The sequence below is a fragment of the Phalaenopsis equestris genome, unplaced genomic scaffold, assembly GCF_001263595.1.
Source record: "Phalaenopsis equestris unplaced genomic scaffold, ASM126359v1 Scaffold000114, whole genome shotgun sequence".
NCBI lineage: Eukaryota > Viridiplantae > Streptophyta > Magnoliopsida > Asparagales > Orchidaceae > Phalaenopsis > Phalaenopsis equestris.
Window position 1 is genome coordinate 978,652 of NW_018164556.1, and position 22,166 is coordinate 1,000,817.

The 22,166-nt window shown below is 33.9% G+C and overlaps 1 protein-coding gene and 1 long non-coding RNA gene across 2 annotated transcripts in view; both read right to left on the minus strand.

The window, feature by feature from the left end:
• Positions 1-4,675: 4,675 nt before the first annotated feature.
• Positions 4,676-5,326, minus strand: LOC110020971. The gene is made up of 2 exons (XR_002293589.1): positions 5,249-5,326; positions 4,676-5,146 (listed from the first exon to the last, which is right to left on the minus strand). It is a non-coding gene; the product is annotated as an uncharacterized LOC110020971 (long non-coding RNA).
• Positions 5,327-6,520: 1,194 nt separating this feature from the next.
• LOC110020972 (subtilisin-like protease SBT6.1) overlaps positions 6,521-22,166 on the minus strand; it is a 16,336-nt gene continuing 690 nt past the window's right edge. Inside the window, 9 exon segments of the mRNA XM_020719279.1 lie at positions 6,521-6,994; positions 7,097-7,157; positions 8,539-9,060; positions 9,277-10,336; positions 10,422-10,685; positions 11,421-11,605; positions 14,136-14,252; positions 21,373-21,525; positions 21,810-21,938. Coding sequence (XP_020574938.1) covers positions 6,903-6,994; positions 7,097-7,157; positions 8,539-9,060; positions 9,277-10,336; positions 10,422-10,685; positions 11,421-11,605; positions 14,136-14,252; positions 21,373-21,525; positions 21,810-21,938 — 2,583 coding nt within the window. The 3' untranslated portion in view covers positions 6,521-6,902.

Sequence of the window (22,166 nt, forward strand, 5' to 3'; positions counted from 1 at the left end):
ATTGCACTGTTTGGAAAAAACGTTCGTCACGTGTTTTCGTGCTGCCAGCATCGTGCATTATGATTTTGTTAATAAGCACGATTGCGGGAATGGTCCCGCATCCTATGTCTGCAACTCGCATTAGGGTAGGGAATTCCTCATGTGCCCCTCTTGTTTTTGCTCTCCCTCGCTCTCTCCCTCTCCGATTTTTCTGCTCTTCACCCTCACCGTGATCGTTACCGTGTCATACGAGGTATGATGTCCTATTGCCTAGCTGCGATATCGTTTCCTATTACCATTCTCTCTGCTAATTTGTTTTTGCTGGTGGAGTTGGGAGGAAGCATTTTTCTTTTTCCCAAAATTTAAGAGTTCTGTTGTGTTTCATTATTTCGCACGAGAATGTTGGTTTATGAACCATTTGTGTTGCCATTGTTTGAATATTGGAAAGTTTGGGTCAAAAGTGTTTCTATAAGTGCTGTGCAACAAATTATTTTTCTATTGCCTTGACTAGGTGCAATGGTGGTATACCGACTGATGAAAGTGTTCAATTGAGTTTGTTGCATTCATTTTGAAAATATGGCAGTGACAAATTTCGAATGTCATGGTTGCCGAGAGAACCGAAAAACATAAAAAATACACCTCTTTCATTTGTTGCTTATATATTTTCCCCTCTGCATGTTCTGCCAATGGGCAAAATGAAGTAAAAGGTTCGAAAAACAAATAGTTAGCACTTACATACTTCAGTAATTTCATTTTCATAGCCTTATATTGGCTTCAAAACAGTGAGTAGATGATCATCTACTTGATCATCTCTGGCTCCATTGGCATCAGTTGAGGGTGGGTGCAGTTGAAAAATCTGCTGTTGTAGATGGTTTTTTGGTTGAAGTATGGAAGGTCGAGAAGCAGATCCACAGATCCCAAATTTTGATTTGTTAATAAAAAAATTTGTTTTATTTTTCTGTTTTCCTAATTCAACTTGTTGGATGTCTCACGAATTCATAGTGGTGTGAGACATAAGAGGTAACACAAGTACTCTTTGATGAACTGAGTTGTTGTTCAGTATCAATATGAAAAAGTATATGAGGTGAGTCATGCAGTTGAGGAAATTTGAGGGACACGCTAACTCATTTTTCAGTTTCATCAGATAATGAACTCTTTTGGTTGCATTTGAAAATTTGGTTATGGATATGTAAGATAATTTTTATGACTAGTGACACGATTGCAAGGTCATGTTCTTACTTTTATCTTTATATTTACATAAATTGCATTGTTTTGGCATAGACTTGCATTGCATTGCATTGCATTGCTTTGTTTGTTTTCATTCCATGGAAACTTACACATGGATGGCATCAACATCTGCGTTTATATAATTCAGTAATTTCATTTTCATAGCCTAATATTGGATCCATTGGCATCTGTTGAAGGTGTGCGCAATTGGAAAATCTTTATATTTCTGCATTATGGTGTGTGAAATCTTTAATGGGGAGTTAAGAATGGCAATGGTTATAGAATTATGGAAATGTTTTATGTTGCAGTTGCTGCATAGTACTTATCATCTTGGAGTAACAGAACTGCATTAGAGCAATCGATGATACGCATGTAGATGCCCGACTACCACTAAGCCATGAAAAAATCGCGTACTCAAAATGTCATGGTAGTGCGTGACTTCAACATATGTTTCACATTTGTAATGGCGTGATGTGAAGGAAGTGCACATGGCAATCGTCTTTCTTCATATGCAACTAGGAATAAAACACAGTGTTTCCGTCACCCACCTCCATGTTTGTTCATCTCACTTAAACCTATAAATTACATGTATTATTTTTTCATTAATATTTTTTCATTAATATCGTCTTTCATAATATGGAAGTATTATTTGGTTGATGTCGGATATCCGATGCTGAGAGGCTACTTGAAGCCCCATCCAGACGCAAGATACCATATTCTTGATTTTAAGCGAGCAAGTGACACGATTCGTGGCAGAAAAGAAATGTTTAACAAACGACATTTCTCTTTACGCGGGGTAATTGAAAGAACATTTGGGGTGTGGAAGAAGAAATGTGTTATCTTACGTGATATGTCATCATATTCATTTCTCAAACAGGTGCATATTGTGGTGGCCACTATGGGACTTCACAACTTCATCCAACGACATCCCTGTCAATTAGATATGGACTTCACTTTGGCTGATGATGATCAACTTATCGACTTTGTAGAACCTTCAGATTCTCTCGTTGGTCAATCATTACATGAGGATGAGACCGATTCAATTGAATTTGATACTCAAAACAATGAAGGTGTAGCTGAGATGATTGTTTTAAGGGAGTCTATTGCAGATGTTATATCTGGATGTTGATTCAGTCGCACTTCTTTATTTATTATATGTTTAGGTGGGATGTAATTCATTATATAGTATGAATTTGTATTTTATGGTTTTATTAAAAAATTTCGTATCTTTCATTTGGGATGTAATTCAATGTAGTATGAATTTGCATTTTGTTTTAAATTATTTGTTTTGTTTTGTTTATGTTTTGTTTAGTTTTTATTTTATTTTTTTCTTTTTTGTGTGGGTGTGCGAGGTCAGCGATTAATGATGGAAAATAATTGTGTATTTCAGTCGAACCAATTTTCCTTTATTTCGGTTCTCATATATAAAGCTTAATTTAATTTTATGATCTGACAAACTACATTTTTGTGTTGTTTTATCTCAGTAGCAGCATGAGCTTTAGGATTTCAGGGGACAATTCTACGGTTATCACATGGGTGTTTCAGCAAGATGCAGTTTCTTCTGTTGGGCCGACATTCCGACATACTCCCATGTCGACAGTGATCGTGTTACGGTGGTTTCACAAGAGGACAGTGCCGCTGAGGACAAACGACATCAGAATTTTAAATTGAACGTTTTAGTTTTTTTACTTGTAATTGTAATTGTATATCTTCTTATTTTATTTCTTTTGATACTCACGAAATGGTGAGCAATGTATTTTAATTTTTGTAACTGAATCGTAATAGTTTGAGACATCTGTTTTATCTAATATTTTTCATATACAGTTTTGTTGCAAACAACTTAACCAAACAAGGGCAGAATTGTCATTTATCGAACAACAATTCCCAGTAAGCTGTTATGAATAAGCTGTCTCAAATAACAAGTCAACTTATTCTGATAATCTGCAGATTATCAAAATAATTTACTTATCAACAGATTATAAATAATCAACAGCTGCCCAAAACATACCCTAAATTATCGACAACTAGATATTGACCTAAATATGATTAGGCCGATTAGAAATAATATAGCATTTATTATTATTAAATGTATTAAAATTTTCAAAGGTTATCTTTGACTTGATGATAAAAAATGTTCCTGATTTTTATAATATATCTTTTAAGTGTTGTAAGAGTTTAATTATATGACCCACAAAATTTTATAATTTATGTCTAGTAATATGTTTTTATATATTGACTTTGTATAGAACCGATGTTGAACTCAGTTTAATAAAAAGATTTGAAATCAAATACAAGATTGAGTTTTGTAGGCTTTGTTTGAGAACACGCTCAACCTCCGTTGTGTTGTAGTGAACGCCGATGTTTGTGAAAGTTTTCGTTTTCTCTCAAAGTTTTGTTTGCAAGAACTATAATTTTTTATCATTTTGGACAGTGGGGTACCTTCTTTATTCCACAGATGCACCTTTCAAAAGAACTTCGTGTTGAACGTCCAAGTTGCTTCAAACGAAACCTTAATGAGCAAGTTCATAGTGAACAATGGCTTGCATGAAATAAATTTTTTTTCTCGCACCTTTCAAAAGAACTTCGTGTTGAACGTCCAAAGTTTCTTCAAACGAAACCTTAATGAGCAAGTTCATTGTGAACAATGGCTTGCATGAAATAAATTTTTTTTCTATGTAAAGTTTAAGTGTCTTCTAAACATATTCTTTGTTAGAAGTTGATAAAATTTATCTTTAAAACGTGTTCAAATGACAAAAAGAACATCTTGTTAATGATTTATTGCATGTTTGATTCATTAAAGAACGGGCATGTAAAAAGTTTGAAAAATCAAATCTTGTTTGACTTGCATAAAATATTAAGTCATAAAAATATTTGATACACTAAAAAATGATAAAAAAAAGTTTGGGGCATTTATATACATACTACCTGATTTATATATATATACACATATCTAATATCTAAATTTGATATTTACTTCATCACATTAAAAATAGTATTATTTTAACTTTTAAAGTGATGTATTTTCATGAGTCGAGCTTATCAAGCCGTAAACTAAAAACTCAAGCTCTAGCTTGTTTATTAAACTATATAGAGCTAGTCAGCTCGGCTCAGCTAGCTCTGACTAGCCAAATTCCAATCGCGGTGGCAACTTCTCCAATGAGCTGCCATGACACTTCTCATTCTCTCCAGCCATCGATCACTTACATAACTTCTTCGGTGAACTTCTATGATAATTTTATTCGGACTTGCAAGCCGGCTCGTCGGCTGAGCTCATGCTCGTTAGTTGAGCCCAACTCAAGCTTTTATGTTGACAAATGAGTCGAACTCAAGTTGGACATGACGAGCTCAGCTCAATTCATTTACACTCCTGCTTGTGACACACAAGAATAAATTACAATTACAGATAATAAATACAATTTCAAATTTCTTTTGACATTCACTCCAAAGAGTGCATAAATTCACAAATTCATTAAACCAACGTTCGTCACTATATTTTCTTACTAAAAATTGCAGACAACAGAAATCAGCTCTTCCCTCTACAAAATTGCTAAGAATTGCAGCTAATGCAAAAAAAGACGCGCTATTTGCTAATTGGTAACATTATACAACAAACAGTACAAACAAACACATCCTAAAAGCTGGAATTACTTATAAAACATTTCTATCTTGACAGAAATGTTCAAAACCTTATACCCAAGTATAAGATGCGTTCACTTCTCTTGTTCAAACCTCTGACATTACCAGTAGCAGTTAAGAAAATAATACCTTAATTCTGCTAAACTGGCCTCAAAATGTGATTCGAGGATTCGAGGCTGCAAGATAATTTTCGTCCTTGATAATAGTAAGAACTACGATAAATTTAACGACCTGCCTGATGTAGAACCTTTTCTTCGACGTCGCCGCTTCTGTCGCATTCGCCAGCTCAAGTAAGCGACAAGGCCTGAGGAATTGGATGGATGGGTGAAGTGTGACCAAGCTTAAAATGGAGTTTTGAAGGGAAACATGTGGATGTATAGGTTAACAGTTCTAGTTTTCTACTTACAGGTCATGGCAACAAAAACTGGAATCATCCACTGCGTTGCAACCAATATTGGAATATCAACCTGTAGGTAGCAATGAATGAACAGAAATAATCATCATTTATTCAAAAATCACTGTAATTTAGGGATAGTATAGACAGCAAAAGTCATAGTTCTAAATAGTCTTATAAATGATGAAAATTTGTTCATATTATCAGTATCTTAAAAGTAGTACCTAAGCTCTAATGCTCAGTTCCTGCAAATATTAGGGATAAATTGTTTCAACAAAGATACTTCCTTCTGCCAACTATTTATAGGTCATCTATCTGAAAGAAAGTGTTCATTTCCTAATAAACAGATTTTTTGGATGCAAGTTTGTAGACTAAACATGCCAGGTTTAGTAAAACCATTCTTAGGCAATATTATTTTTCCTTGTTACATGTGGATCGGAAACAGAAATGCCACTTGAGGCCTCAAGAAAATAACGGAGCTACAGCGGTGTGCAGAGCATGTTGTTGCAAGACACGTGGAGAAATTAATTGGTGTGGACTGAATATGTAGCTCGATAATCATAAAGTAGCAGTGTTGTTGCAAAACACGTGGAGAAACTATTAGGTGTGGACTGAATATGTAGCTAGATAAGCATAAAATACTGGGCTGTCAAAAAATCTCCTCATTCACGAACATCTCATGTTTGGTTTGTTAAATAGCCCGTGATCGATTAGTACGTTATGCAGGTGAGCAAAGCATGAAAAATTTTTTGAGCTCGATTTATGAACGACCCAAACACAAACAACTTTTTGTTCCATCATGTTCGGCTCTTGTTGGCTTGAATTAATTAAATAATCAAATAAATAATATTATTATAACATATATTTATTTTTTATATGCTCTAGCTTGTTTATTAAACTATATAGAGCTAGTCAGCTCGGCTCAGCTAGCTCTGACTAGCCAAATTCCAATCGCGGTGGCAACTTCTCCAATGAGCTGCCATGACACTTCTCATTCTCTCCAGCCATCGATCACTTACATAACTTCTTCGGTGAACTTCTATGATAATTTTATTCGGACCTGCAAGCCGGCTCGTCGGCTGAGCTCATGCTCGTTAGTTGAGCCCAACTCAAGCTTTTATGTTGACAAATGAGCCGAACTCAAGTTGGACATGACGAGCTCAGCTCAATTCATTTACACTCCTACTTGTGACACACAAGAATAAATTACAATTACAGATAATAAATACAATTTCAAATTTCTTTTGACATTCACTCCAAAGAGTGCATAAATTCACAAATTCATTAAACCAACGTTCGTCACTATATTTTCTTACTAAAAATTGCAGACAACAGAAATCAGCTCTTCCCTCTACAAAATTGCTAAGAATTGCAGTTAATGGAAAAAAAAAAGACATGCTATTTGCTAATTGGTAACATTATACAACAAACAGTACAAACAAACACATCCTAAAAGCAGGAATTACTTATAAAACATTTCTATCTTGACAGAAATGTTCAAAACCTTATACCCAAGTATAAGATGCGTTCACTTCTCTTGTTCAAACCTCTGACATTACCAGTAGCAGTTAAGAAAATAATACCTTAATTCTGCTAAACTGGCCTCAAAATGTGATTCGAGGATTCGAGGCTGCAAGATAATTTTCGTCCTTGATAATAGTAAGAACTACGATAAATTTAACGACCTGCCTGATGTAGAACCTTTTCTTCGACGTCGCCGCTTCTGTCGCATTCGCCAGCTCAAGTAAGCGACAAGGCCTGAGGAATTGGATGGATGGGTGAAGTGTGACCAAGCTAGAAAAGGAGTTTTGAAGAGAAACATGTGGATGTATAGGTTAACAGTTCTAGTTTTCTACTTACAGGTCATGGCAACAAAAACTGGAATCATCCACTGCGTTGCAACCAATATTGGAATATCAACCTGTAGGTAGCAATGAATGAACAGAAATAATCATCATTTATTCAAAAATCACTGTAATTTAGGGATAGTATAGACAGCAAAAGTCATAGTTCTAAATAGTCTTATAAATGATGAAAATTTGTTCATATTATCAGTATCTTAAAAGTAGTACCTAAGCTCTAATGCTCAGTTCCTGCAAATATTAGGGATAAATTGTTTCAACAAAGATACTTCCTTCTGCCAACTATTTATAGGTCATCTATCTGAAAGAAAGTGTTCATTTCCTAATAAACAGATTTTTTGGATGCAAGTTTGTAGACTAAACATGCCAGGTTTAGTAAAACCATTCTTAGGCAATGTTATTTTTCCTTGTTACATGTGGATCGGAAACAGAAATGCCACTTGAGGCCTCAAAAAAATAACGGAGCTACAGCGGTGTGCAGAGCATGTTGTTGCAAGACACGTGGAGAAATTATTTGGTGTGGGCTGAATATGTAGCTCGATAATCATAAAGTAGCAGTGTTGTTGCAAAACACGTGGAGAAACTATTAGGTGTGGACTGAATATGTAGCTAGATAAGCATAAAATACTGGGCTGTCAAAAAATCTCCTCATTCACGAACATCTCATGTTTGGTTTGTTAAATAGCCCGTGATCGATTAGTACGTTATGCAGGTGAGCAAAGCACGAAAAATTTTTTGAGCTCGATTTATAAAAGACCCAAACACAAACAAATTTTTTTCCATCATGTTCGGCTCCTGTTGGCTTGAATTAATTAAATAATCAAATCAATAATATTATTATAACATATATTTATTTTTTATATTGTATTTAAAAGAAATGTTGATTTTCATTATTTTTTAAATCATTTGAGCTTATTTCGAGCCAAACGAGCTAAAACAAATAAACAAATTTGAATTGAGTCAAACATGAACATGCTATTCATGAGTGCTTCTCGAACCAAAAAAATTCTAAACGAACCGCACACGATCATGCATTGGGTTTACTCAAGCTCAGCTTGTTTACACCCCTAAGTTGGAGTACAGGGTTGTGTGCTCATACTTCAAGAATACTATTGAAACTATGAGTACACAACTACGTATTCAAATCAGGGGGGTATATACAATTATACTCCCACTTTAAACTGATAAAGCTACGCATGTACTCTACACCTAATAATTTTGCTTTCAAGAATACTATTGAAACTATGAGTACGCAACTACGTAATCAAATCAGGGGGGTATATACAATTGTACTCCCACTTTAAACTGACAAAGCTACGCATGTACTCTACACCTAATAATTTTGCCACCACGTAAGTCATGTTTTGAACATTCTGTTATCTTATTAGCATGCATGATATTCCAGATTCAGAATTACAATATTTGAAAAAGTAAGGTTACCTCATCACGGTTCAGTAAACCCAAGAAATCTATGCTCTTGCTAAACCCTTTCTGAACAACCGACCCAGATGAGTTTTCTTCTAATTTGTTATATCGAAATTTATTCGATCCAGTCGCTTTCTTCGTAATATTGAGATCTTCATCTAACAACAGAGTTTGATAACCTGGTAACTTTCTATTCCTACCCATCAGCTGAACACCATATCCTTTTGTTCCCCAAACCTCAAATCTAGAATCTTGGTAGCACATCAACTCCCGTCCAACTACTCTAGAATATGTAGAGAAGTTCACATCAGTTCTGCGAGAGGGTAACCTGCTGTTATCCTCATGCATGGGAAAACTAATTCTAGAGGAATCAGAGAAAAGGACAGGATCTTTCACATTCCTGTTGGTAAAATCCATTATCTTCCTGAGAAGCCAAAAACAATTGGCTACCATGTGGCTGCTATCAAGACAATTTGAATCTCCATAGACGACAACTCGCCCTGCACCAATCTCTGCAAGCCCAAGGATTGAGGACTCCTGCACATAATCGAGACATCAAGAAAAGATGACAGAATATTCATGGCCCTAACATATAGTCTGCACAATTCATTAGTGGTCATCCAAATGTAAAGCTAAAGAACTAGTAAGTTGTATAATAGTAGTAAATATTCCAGCATTTGATCATATGTTCTATTCGGCAGACTTTTGTCTTCCGTTTTTTAATAGAAATCATCAAAGGCAACAAAAGGTAACCTTTGTCATCCCAGAATTCTGTTTTCCGCGAGTTTCTGAATTGTCTTGAAATTCAAAACTATGAACATATCCACCTCCGGGAAACTTGACAATGTCAGTTCCTGATGCATAATTGCTTTGCTCACCGTTGATAAAATAATCTCCACTTAAGATTTTGTCACCAAAAGCAATCCCAAATGGGGCCAGAAGCTCATTAAGGGCAGGTATATTTGCACCACCAGTAACCGGAGTCCACCAACTTCGTGTATTGTCATCAAAAAACCTCATCTTCACCATTGAGTCCACATTGTACCACTCGGAAAACACAGCAAGACCCAGCCCACCATTAACAACATCATCTCTTAGTTTCTCAATCTCTTCTCTGAAATACTCATCTTCAAGATCCACCATTAACAATGTTCCATAGTGGCTAGCATCAAAGCATGTGAAGGGTGATCCAAGTATTTCCACGAAGTATCCATTATCTCTGAGCATGTTGAACATGATGTGGAAGTTTGTGTGAAGGTGATCACCATGCCAATCAAGAATATCATTGCGAACATCTAGAGAATCTCTTGGTATATAACCAGGTGGGTACTTTATATTGTGAAACTGGTCCCATAGAACTCTTTTTGATCTTGGAGGTGTTGGAGCTACTATAAGTTTCAGGTAAAGGGAGCATGTGCTGATCCTTCGATCTTTCTCACCACGATGAGGAGGACTGTATATCTTGACAGTCACATTGCCCTCAATGACACCTGAAAACTGTGAACCCTCTTCCTTAATTTGCATGTGCAGTGCCAGAAACCCAGTCCAAGGCCAAATAACATCCGAATATGTGAAACGAATGCTAAGTAGATTGCTGACTTCATCAAAAGGGTGCCATGTCGGTGGAGACTCCACAAAGCCAATCACATCCATGCCATTAAGAATAGTGGCATTGAAGATAACAGGCATAGCACCCACATAAAGGGGCTGACGGCAAAAAGGCCAAATGTAGGGGCAATCTTCATAGTCGAGTACACTGGGGAAGAGGGTGGCCCGTGGCTTGTACTCTTTTAATATTTCATATGACCTCCAACTAGAAAGAATAAAGTTGTGTAAAATTAAAAATTGCATAGATTTTAGTGAACATAGGGGTTCAAAGATAGAGATTGAAAACTTACAGGTCAAGTTTTCCTGCACCTTGTTCATATATATTGGGACCTGAAAGCTTGGTAGCAGCCTCTACTAGAGCTTGCTTCATGCTAGCAGGATTTAGAAGATCTTTACGGGCTTCTTCAGGAATAACACTCACAAGCAAACACACAGCACCCGCAACCACTGGACTTGCAACACTTGTGCCAGATAAGCTCTTGCAGCCAGTGGTAATTTTAGAACCCATTATGTCCCGGCCATAAGCAACAATATCAGGTTTTATACGGCCATATCTGATAATAAAATTTATAGTTGTTAAATTTACATGATCGCATAGAAGATTTGTAAATTACTATTCTAATCCTTCAAAAATAAAAAATAAAAATTGATGCACAGCATCGTTTCCATAATCTAATTTGGGTTAAGGCAGCAGCTATTTACACACTTTCCAAACACTCAAAGCTATTTCACATGCCAAGAAAATGAAGAGTCTGTGCTGACATAAAAAGATTTCCCGAGTCACAAATTAATGAAGGAAAAGCTTAACAGGACATAGACATAAATTTTAATTGAACGGACAATAGCATAATCCTTTTGGAATAATAAAATTGTCAAGCTTAAACTCAACAAAGCAACAAGCTTCATTACCAAATCATGTAATTACATTGCACTGAGAGATCAACTTTAGAGAAAGCTTTGTAAGCACTTTATGCTTTTGAGTGTGAATTAAAGACAAAAAAACCTCTTATAAATTCTATATGCATCATACTTATGCTATAACAGTGTGCAATTTAATAAATTTGGAACGCATTGACGTGGGGCTGAAAATGTGTTCTTTATAAACGTAGCTGTAACAAATGCAAGATACCTTTTAATGGGTTGATTGTCCGAAACTGTGAGTTTCAACCATTAAAAAGGAAATAATGGCTCTAAGCACACATAATCATAATTTTTTTGCACAGAAAAGAGAAATTTCAGTACCAAAAGAGTAGAGAAAATAACAACTAGTAAATGAGAAGCATATCTACCCATGTGGGATTTCCCATGTACTCATGCCCCGTGATGAGAAAGAGGCGATATGATTGCTGTAATCAATACCACCAACTCCAATAACATCACTCTGGTCAGCCGGATTATTAAGCGTTCCATATAGAGGGCCATCATTTCCAATTGCGGAAACCATTATAATGTTATTTGCTGTGAGCTCCCACACCTGGATAGCCAGTTCAATGGCATAACAATGAAAGCATCAATTCACGAGAATTTGTCCAGAATGCAACATAAGAATCTTGACATTGGAAGTCCGAAAAATAAAAAACAGAACTTGAAGTAATTCAACTGAATCTAGATCTGTATAACAAGAAGATATATATGATAAAACCATAGTGAAAAGGATGAACCATCTTCAGCACTAATTATGTCTCTTAACACCAAACATGGGAATCACTAAAATGGCGACATGATGATAATTCCCAAGATCATTTCAATGAAAAAATGGGATAAAATAAGCATTGGACCTAAAAAAAAAAAAAAAAAAAAAAAAAAAAAAGCTAATACATGAAACCTCAAAAGTTCTGGTTAAAAATATTTAAAAATAAGCAGGGCACAAATTTAAACGATCACCTGTACAGGTAGGTTTACAAAGCTATTCATGCACCATAACTCAAAAATGGGTGTATGAAAAGACTTAACTTGCATATATGCCGGCCAAGTGGCTCGGATTTAACTTTATCAACTCGTAAAGCAAAATCAATTAATAGTTAATAAGATTAAAGCCATTATCCGATTAAAGAACCAGAGGCAAGATTGTTGGAACAAATCCATATTTAAAGCAGATTAGCTGAAGATACATAAATATAAATATGCCCTTACGCCAACCTTGAGTACTAAAATTGTATTAGAGAGATCTTATGTTTCTAGGAAGAAAAAGTAATTTGCAGTTGAATTACTCATTTAATAAATGAGTTTGAGTTCGAGCTCAAGCTCAAACTTGTGGCTTGATAAACTGAACTTTGCAAGCTTGCTAACGAGACAAGCAGCCTTGGCTCACTTACACCCGTATCTTAACTACAATGTAACGCTCAGAAAGGAAGGAACAGAATAATCCAATGCATCTACGGAGCCAAAAGAAAACAACCACAAAAGGACAGGCACAAAGGCTAAGTAAAGTTACAGCATCAAATACACAAATTATCAAACAAGGAAGAAATAGAAATATCTACAATAAATTGTCACAAGGGAAAACCCACAATATGAAAGCAATCAATAAACAATCCGACAACAATGAATTTCCAAATAAATGAAGTGAAAAAATAGAGAATTAGATATTTTGCTGAATTAATGAATTGGAAAAAGGTGAAAAAGAAAATTTATAATTGAATCAAAATGGCTTGAAATAATAAACCAAACCTAATGAGTGAATCAAAACACTAAAAAAACACATCCTATTCTCGTAGAAACCAACATCATAGGCATGTTTAAACTAAGATGAACCAAGAAACATAAAACAAAGAAACAAAGAAACTAAAACAACATAAATACAAATGATTTGCATTCCAAGTTTACAGCTAAAAATCGAAAGACATATAGGTAGGGAAACTAAAAACTACTTGAGTTGCACTCTACACATAGTTCTGAGAATGCCAATCAAAGGGTTTAAAATTCCATAGCCGATGGTTTATGGCCTGATGACAGCAATAAAAATTACCATATGGAATCTCTTTTGTTGAGAAAAATTGGAAGCATAAATGCCTAAGCCAGCCATAATGACTTCTAAAGATATTTGGTTTGTTGCAATATTATAACTCCAACTAAACTTAGTAGGGAGAGCTAGTTAATATAATAAGCAAAGGCTAGTTATTCTAGCAGGAGTTCAACTGACTAAGTTATCATGGCATTGGGAATTTGAAACAAAGACTGCATCGCATATGTCTTGAATAATTTATCCTTGGAAAATAGTTGATCTTGTTCTGCTAATGGAGCAGAATTTCTGTGATTTGTAAATATGTCAACTTTTTTAAAGGCAAGCGGTACTGCCTCCAGCTGGAGTCTCTGCTAAATAGATAAATTTTGCGAGTAGCTCCTACATCGAACTAAAATTTCTAAATATTACAATCAAGAAGGGTTGCCCTATCTTCTCCATGCTGGGATAATTATTTTCAATAATAACATCCTCAAATCGCCTTCTATGACTTGTAACTTCATGATTTCTCTTTTCTATAATAACATCCTCAAATCGCCTTCTATGACTTGCAACTTCATGATTTCTCTTTTCTAAAATAGTATCCTCAAATCGTTTTCTAGGAATTGCAACTTCATGATTTCTCAAAATGCATAAAACAATGGCACGAATCTGCTGTCACCATGCAACAGTTAACTCGTGTTTTAATGATTTATTATAATAATTGATCCATCAATAATACCAACAGTTAATTAGAAAAGAAAAAGATGATGTAGAACTAGCATACAAACATTACATGTAAACTAATAAATTTAATTTCACAAATATCTGCACCACTTTCTAAGCCCTGAGCTATGAACTGTAAAAGAGATAATGAGCAAGCTCTGGAAAGGAATGGGACAATGAACATGAAGATTTTGGGAGTACACTCAAACTCAATATCTTCTCATCAGTTGAATTGAAGGAATCTAAAAGGTGTTCAAAACACGAGATAAAGAAATATTAAATTAGCAAAAACCAAAAAATTAAAAAAATGAAAACACGGTTAAATCTAAAAAATCACCTTCTCCACAAAGGGAAGATCCAAGTAATCTGGTCCACCAATACTCAAATTGAGCACATCCATGTTGGTTGCAATAGCGTAATTAAATGCATCTAGAAACCATGATGTGTAAGATACCTACAATGGAACTGAATAAAAAATTCTTGTAATCATGGCAGCATATAGAAAATTTAAAAACAAACAAGCTCAATTTAATATGAGATGTATCATTGAACATTCAATGAGGAAATATTTGAAAATTTTTTCAGTCTATAAACAAAATTTCAAATTTTACAGGAAAAAAAAGGTGCATCAGAAATCCGCACGCAAAGTACATTTGAAAAGTAGCATGCAACAACTTTAATTCTATCAGAAAAACAACTTTCATAATTGAGATGTATCACATGTGGCTTTCAGAAAGAAACAATAGTGTCACATAAGAATGTCAAGTTAAATTATATGGATGTTAATTAAAGCAACTAGCACAAGAAAATCACCCGCCCTTGCTCCGCTCCCTCCTTCCCTCTCTCAACTTTTGATAATGAAATCATTGAAAATCTCAGCATCAAATTGAAACAAATAAAATTAGTGGCTATTTTACCAGAAATCTTTGTTTATTTCACTGAGTTTTTAGATGATTTAGAGAGTGAGCAATTTCTTGATCAAAATCAAGCAAGATCATTAAATCTTTGTTGATTTCACCAAGTCTTTAGATGATTTATAGAGTGAGCAATTTCTTGATCAAAATCAAGCAGGATTATTAAACTAGCCAATAATAAATTATGTAGATAACAAAGAACAAAGAATGAAACAGCAAAGTAGGAAAAAGCAAGCATCATGCCGGTATGAGAAGATGACTTCTATAATTATGTAGTCTCACATGCATCTCACTCTCAAAAGGATCACACATACACCTGCATTCAAAACATTGATTCTAGAAAGATATTGCCTTTTCAAGCTAAAAAATCAGAATTGCATGTCTCAAACAACTATATATAGACTACTAACCTCAAATTACGGATAGAACTGGCACACAATCCATCCAAATTTAAATTTAGTTTAATTTAAAAATGATTTAAGTTCCCAACACCTCAAACCCAACAAGAGGCAACAAAATCCCTCCAAAACAACCATCAATCTCTCATTATGCCAAGCAGCATGAAGATATAATGTCATAATCGTGTTGCACTCTTTGTCGGAATTAACATAGACTAAATAAACAATAAAATCATGCCAAAAATATGAACTAAACTAAAGAAAGCAAATAGATAACCTTTCTTAGCCAATACAACAATTCTCAACCATCAACATCGGCATGAAATCAAATACAAATAAAATAACAACAACAACATAAACAACAACAAAACCTTTATCCCACTAAGTGGGGTCGACTACATGAATCCTTTTCTCCATTGCGTCCTATTTAGTGTCATATTTTCATTTAATTCTAATAAAGTAAGATCATTTTTTATACAATATGCCCAAGTCTTCCTAGATCTACCTCTGCCTTTCTTAACATAAGTTGAATCTAAAACATGAACTCTTCTAATCAGATCATCAGTTGGTCAACGTTTAATGTGACCAAGCCATCTAAGACGATTCTATCTAATTTTGTTCGTCACTGAAACTACACCAACCCTATCATGGATATATACATATCGCATTTTGTCTCTAAATGTAAATCCACTCATCCACCTAATCATTCTCATCATTCTCATCTACTTAACTTAGTTTTATGCTTCTCTTTTAAAGGCCAACATTCAGCGCCATAGAGCATTGCAGTTCTCACCACCATCTTATAAAGTTTTCCTTTCAATCTAAGCGGTACTTTTCTATCACACAATAGGCCTGAAACATTCCTCCACTTCAACCAACCAACTTGAATTCTACTAATAACATCCCCATCAATATCATCATCACTTTGAACAACCCATAGTTACATTTTTTCCACTAGAGCTACAACTACTAAAATTACATTCCATGTATTCAGTTTTAGTTCTACTCAAACGAAGGCTTTTAGACTCCAAGGTAGGCCTCCATAATTCAAGTTTTTCCTGAGCTTTTTCTCTCTTCTTATCCACGAGAAGGATATCATCAGCAAAAAACATACACCAAGGCACATCCCCCTGTAAGTGTCCAGTAGGACCATCCATAACTAAAGCAAAAAAGATATGTGCTTAAAGCCAATCCCCGATTTAAACCAACAAAAATAGAAAAATATTTGGTCAATTCTCCTTCTGTTCGAACACAGGTAATAGCTATTGGTAATAGTTATTGTATACATTTCTTTAATGACTTGAATATAAGTCATATTAACACCTTTCTTCTCAATAACTCTCCAAAGGATATCTCTTGGAACCTTATCATAAGCTTTTTCTAAATCAATAAATATCATATGTAGATCCTTCTTATTATCTCTGAACTTCTCCATCAAACCTCGCAATAAATGTATAGGTTCCAGTAGACCTGCTCGGCATAAATCCAAATTAATTATGAGAAATCTTTGTAATACGTCTTAACCTATGTTCAAATACCCTCTCCCATAATTTTAAATTACGACACATCAACTTAATCCCTCTATAATTTGAACACTCTTGTGCATCCCCTTTATTCTTAAAATGGGGACCAAAATACTCTACCTCCACTACTCCCTCCACTCCTCAGACATTTTTTAGTTTTAAAATAATATTAAAAAACTTCCTCCACTCAGACATTTTTTAGTTTTAAAATAATATTAAAAAAGTTTAGTAAGTCGATAAATTCTTAACTTTATTAAATATTTCACACTTCTATTGGGAGATTTTCCACCCTTGGTTTTCTTTTAAACCTCCTCAACTTCTTTTCATTATAGCGACAATAAAAATGGAATATTTTATCATTATTAACGATATTAAGACACCGAGGTCAATCATATTTTCAGAAACTTCATAAGTTTATCAAAATAACTCACCCACCTAATTTGAATATCTTTTTTTTTTAAATTACTTTTTGATTTTCATCTTTAATACACTTTACTTGAATTAAATCTTTACTTTTCTGTTCTCTTTGTTTGACTAGTTTATACATATATTTTTCACCCTCCTTAGTATCTAATTTATTATAAAGATCACTAAAAGCAGAATTTTAGCGTTATAGATTGTTCTCTTAGACTCCCTACGAGCAGTTTGAAAATAAAATAACAAACTTTAAAAAAATGAAATAAATAATAACACATAAATTAATGTTAGTTGTCATGATTCAGATGAGTAAACAAAAATATTGATGCTAAAATAAGCATTAATCTCCAATTATGCCTAGTAGCATGAAGAAATATTTCCTACATGTCTTTTGTTGAAATTGCCCTAAACTAAATCAAAGTGAAATCATGCCAACCAAATGAACTAACCTAAAAGCTAGGAAAAATAACATAACATTTCTTGGCCAAACCATCCCTTATCTGCCATCATCACTGACATGTACTCAACATAAATAAAATAACCAATACAACAACACAACAGCAACAACAAAACCTTTATCCCACTAAGTAGGATTGGCTACATGAATCATTCTTCTCCATTGCATCCTATTTAATGTCATATTTTCATTTAATTCTAACAAATTAAGATAAGATCATTTTCTATACAATATGCTCAAGTCTTCCTAGGTCCACCTCTGCTTTTCTTAACATAAGTCGAATCTAAACATCTACTCTTCTAATCAGATCATTAGATGGTCTACATTTAATGTGACCAAACCATCTAAGATGACTCTCTCTAATTTTTTGCGTCACAGAAGCAACACCAACCCTATCACAGATATATTCATCTCGCATTTTGTCTATAAGTGTAAAGCTGCTCATCCACCTAATCATTTTTATCTCAGCAACACTTAACTTAGTTTTATGCTTCTCTTTTAAAGGCCAACATTTTGCACACCATAGATCATTGCAGGTCTCACCACCATTTTATAAAATTTTCCTTTCAGTTTAAGTGGTACTTTTCTGCCACACAATAGGCCTGAAGCATTCCTCCACCTCAACCAACCAACTTGGATTCTAAGAATAACATCCCCATCAATATCACCATCAATTTGAACAATGGACCTGAGATCTAAAACGTTCACACCTTTTAATAATTTGAACACCCATAGTTACATTTTTGCCAACAGAGCTACTTCTAATAAAATTACATTCCATATACTCAATTTTAGTTCTACTTGAACGAAGGCCTTTGACTCCATTGTTGACTCCAAGGTAGGCCTCTATAATTCAAGTTTTTATTGAGCTTTTTCTCTCGTCTTACCCACAAGAAGGATATCATCAGCAAAAAACATACACCAAGTACATCCTCCTATAAGCGCCCAGTAAGACCATCCATAACTAAAGCAAAAAAATATGGGCTTAAAGTCGATCCCTAATGTAAACAACAAAATAGGTAAATATTTGGTCAATCCTCCTTCTCTTTGAACACAAGTAACATCTCTTGTATACATGTCTTTAATGACTTAAATATAAGTCATATCAACACTTTTCTTCTCAAGAACTCTCTAAAGGACATCTCTTGGAACCTTATCGTAAGCTTTTTCTAAATCAATAAAAAACATATGTAGATCCCCCTTATTATCTCTGAACTTCTCCATCCAACCTCTCAATAAATGTATAGCTTCCATAGTAGACCTGTTAACATACATCCAAATTGATTATAAGAAATCTTTGTAATACGTCTTAACCTATTCTCAATTACCCTCTCCCATAATTTTAAAGTACGACACATCAACTTAATTTTTCTGTAATTTGAACACTCTTCTGCATCCCCTTTATTCTTAAGAATGGAGACCAGAATACTCTTCCTCCGCTACTCAGACATCTTTTTAGTTTTTAAAATAATATTAAAGAGTTTAGTAACCAAAAAACTCTCAAATCTCCTAAATATTTCCATACTTCAATTGGGATATCATCAAATCCTACAAGCTTTCCACCCTTGGTTTTCTTTAAAGCATCCTCAGCTTCTTTTTTATTAATGCGATGGTAAAAATGAAACATTTTATTATTATTAACGATATTAAGATCACTAAGGTCAATTATATTTTCCGAAATTTCATCAAAAAGTTTATCAAAATAATTAAACCACCCGTTTTAAATATCTTTTTCTAATAAAAGCACTTTTTTATTTTCACTTTTAACACACATTGCTTGAGTTAAATCATTAGTTTTCTTTTCTCTTTGTTTGGCTAGTTTATACATATTTTTTCACCCTCTTTAGCATCTAATCTATTATAAAAATCATTAAAAACAGAATTTTTAACATCACAGATTGGTCTTTTAGACTCCCTAAGGGTAGTTTGATATTTTCTCAATTCTCTAGGCTTTTACATTTAAACAAATTTTTATAACATAACTTCTTATATTTTATCTTTTCTTGCACATTACTATTCTACCGCCAACTATTTTTATTTATAAAAATTTTTTCTTTTGATTCTCCAAGTTCAACTTTTGCCATTTTTTTAATAATGTTTGTTACTTTATCCCACATAGAATTTACTTTTTCATGAATATTCCAAATTTTAAAATTTTGAATTTTACTCTTAAAAAATAATTTTATTTGTGTCTTTTAGGTTACCCCATCAAATTCTATAACGATGATTTCTAGTGTTCTTTATTTTACAACTTTTAATATTAAAATCTAGAACTAATAATTGATGTTGAGTACTTAAATCCTCATTTGGAATGATCTTATAATCTTTATATTCTCGATAATCTCTTCTTTTCATAAAAAAATAATCAAGTAAAAATAATTAATTTGTGTTTTATTTGTGTTTTATTAGATCCATTCTTATAAGTAATAATATGCTTAGTTTTTTTCTTGAATAAAGTATCATCAATAACAAAATCATACGTCAAAGCAGAATCTAATATAGTTCTACCTTCTTCATTAATCACTGCAAAACCGTAGCCACCATGAATATTTCTAAAATATTCTACCACTCTACCAATATGTCCATTTAAATCTCCTCCAATAAAATTTTTTCTTTGAGAGGTATCATTTATATTAAGTCTTCTTAGTCATTCCAGAATTTATCTTTCGAACATATATCTAAACCTACTTGAGGAGCATAAACACTTATAATATTAAAATTCTTATTATCAACAATGATCTTATGGGTTATAATTCTATCTCAAACTCTATTAATTTTTACAACATTATCTTTCAAACTCTTATGGAATGTAATTTTAATAGTAATAGCTCTAGTGACAGAAGTGTGGTTTTGGGTGATCAAATTATTAAAAAGTGTGATCGATTTAGATATCTTGGGTCTGTTGTCCAAAGCGATGGTGATATAGATGGGGATGTTAATAGTAGAATTCAAGTTGGTTGGTTGAAGTGGAGGAATGCTTCGGGCCTTTTGTGTGATAGAAAAGTACCGCTAAGACTGAAAGGAAAATTTTATAAGACGGTGGTGAGACCTGCAATGCTCTATGGCGCTGAATGTTGGCCTTTAAAAGAGAAGCATAATAATAAGTTAAGTGTTGCCGAGATGAGAATGATTAGGTGGATGAGTGGCTTTACACTTAGAGACAAAATGCGGAATGAATATATTCGTGATAGGGTTGGTGTAGCTCCTGTGACAGACAAAATTAGAGAAAGTCGTCTTAGATGGTTTGGTCATATTAAACGTCGACCATTAGATGATCCGATTAGGAGAGTAGATGTTTTAAATTCGACTTGTGTTAAGAAAGGCAGAGGTAGACCTAGGAAGACTTGGGCTTATTGTATTAAAAATGATCTTAATTTACTAGAACTAAATGTATTCTTATCTAAATACCAAAATTTAAAACCCAAAATTATCAATCTCTTTAGTCTTTTCTACAACAACAACAACAACAACAAAGCCTTAATCCCACTACGTGGGGTCGGCTACATGAATCCTTTAGTCTTTTCTACGACCCATTTAATTTTTTGAACACATAAGATATTTATCTTTCTATGAATCGTAATATCAACTAATTTCATTAATTTATAAGTAAGAGTACCTATATTCCAAGATCCTATCATGCTTGATATCATACTTCCAACAAGAGCAAACAAAAAGATTTTCATCACCAGCACTTGAAAACAAATATTTCACTTAAACAACATCCTGATACCCGAAAGACAGCCATATCTTTGCCACAAAGTTGACATGAAATAAGATTGATACAATATACATAGCATTCATAATTAAAACCATTTCGCTTAAGCTAATGCATACATGAACAAACACAAGGTAAAGCAAGCATTACCTGAGCATCTGTAAACACACGAAATGCATAAATTTCAGCATCAGGAGCAAATCCTAGGCATTCTTCATCTTCACCAGCAATAACTCCAGCAACAAAGGTACCATGCCCAAGGTTGTCATTTAAGGTATCCTCATTTGTCCAGTTTGTCCTCTCCTGCACAGAACCACAGTATCACTGAAAACTGCAACCCGGATTATTCAGAGCTGAAGTTATAAAACTAAAGGCTCTATTACAAAAAGAGTTAAATAAAAAAACAGAACAAAAGAATCATAATATGGAAACAATAAATCTTCAGCTAAATAGGGGTTGAGGTTTTTGATTATCAGTTGATGTATGGTTGGGAATCAAATCTATTTTGAAAGATGCATTACAAAGATAAATAAAGAAATGGCTCAAAAGTGAAAATAATAAATCAATTTTCAATAAAAATACTTTACCTTGATATTCCGAAAATGGGGATGATTTGCACGAATACCAGTGTCAAAAATTGCCATTTTCACTTTAGCACCAGTGAACCCTTTAGCCCATAGTTTTTCAGCTCCAAAAAGCGATGTAACTTGGGATCTCTAGAACAATTAGAAATGTCACTATACAACTCCAATAGAAAATAACAGAATTGCTGAATTAATAATTACCCCACACACACAGATTTAAGTGCAAAGGAGCAATTATACAAAACATTATTGCAGTGAGAAGTGCTAGGTTGTGATTTTATAGCATGTAAAGCATCAGGCTTGACTTCGAAAAATAAAAAAATGAGAGGATAAAAAGAGGATCCAATGGACTTCAGCAGG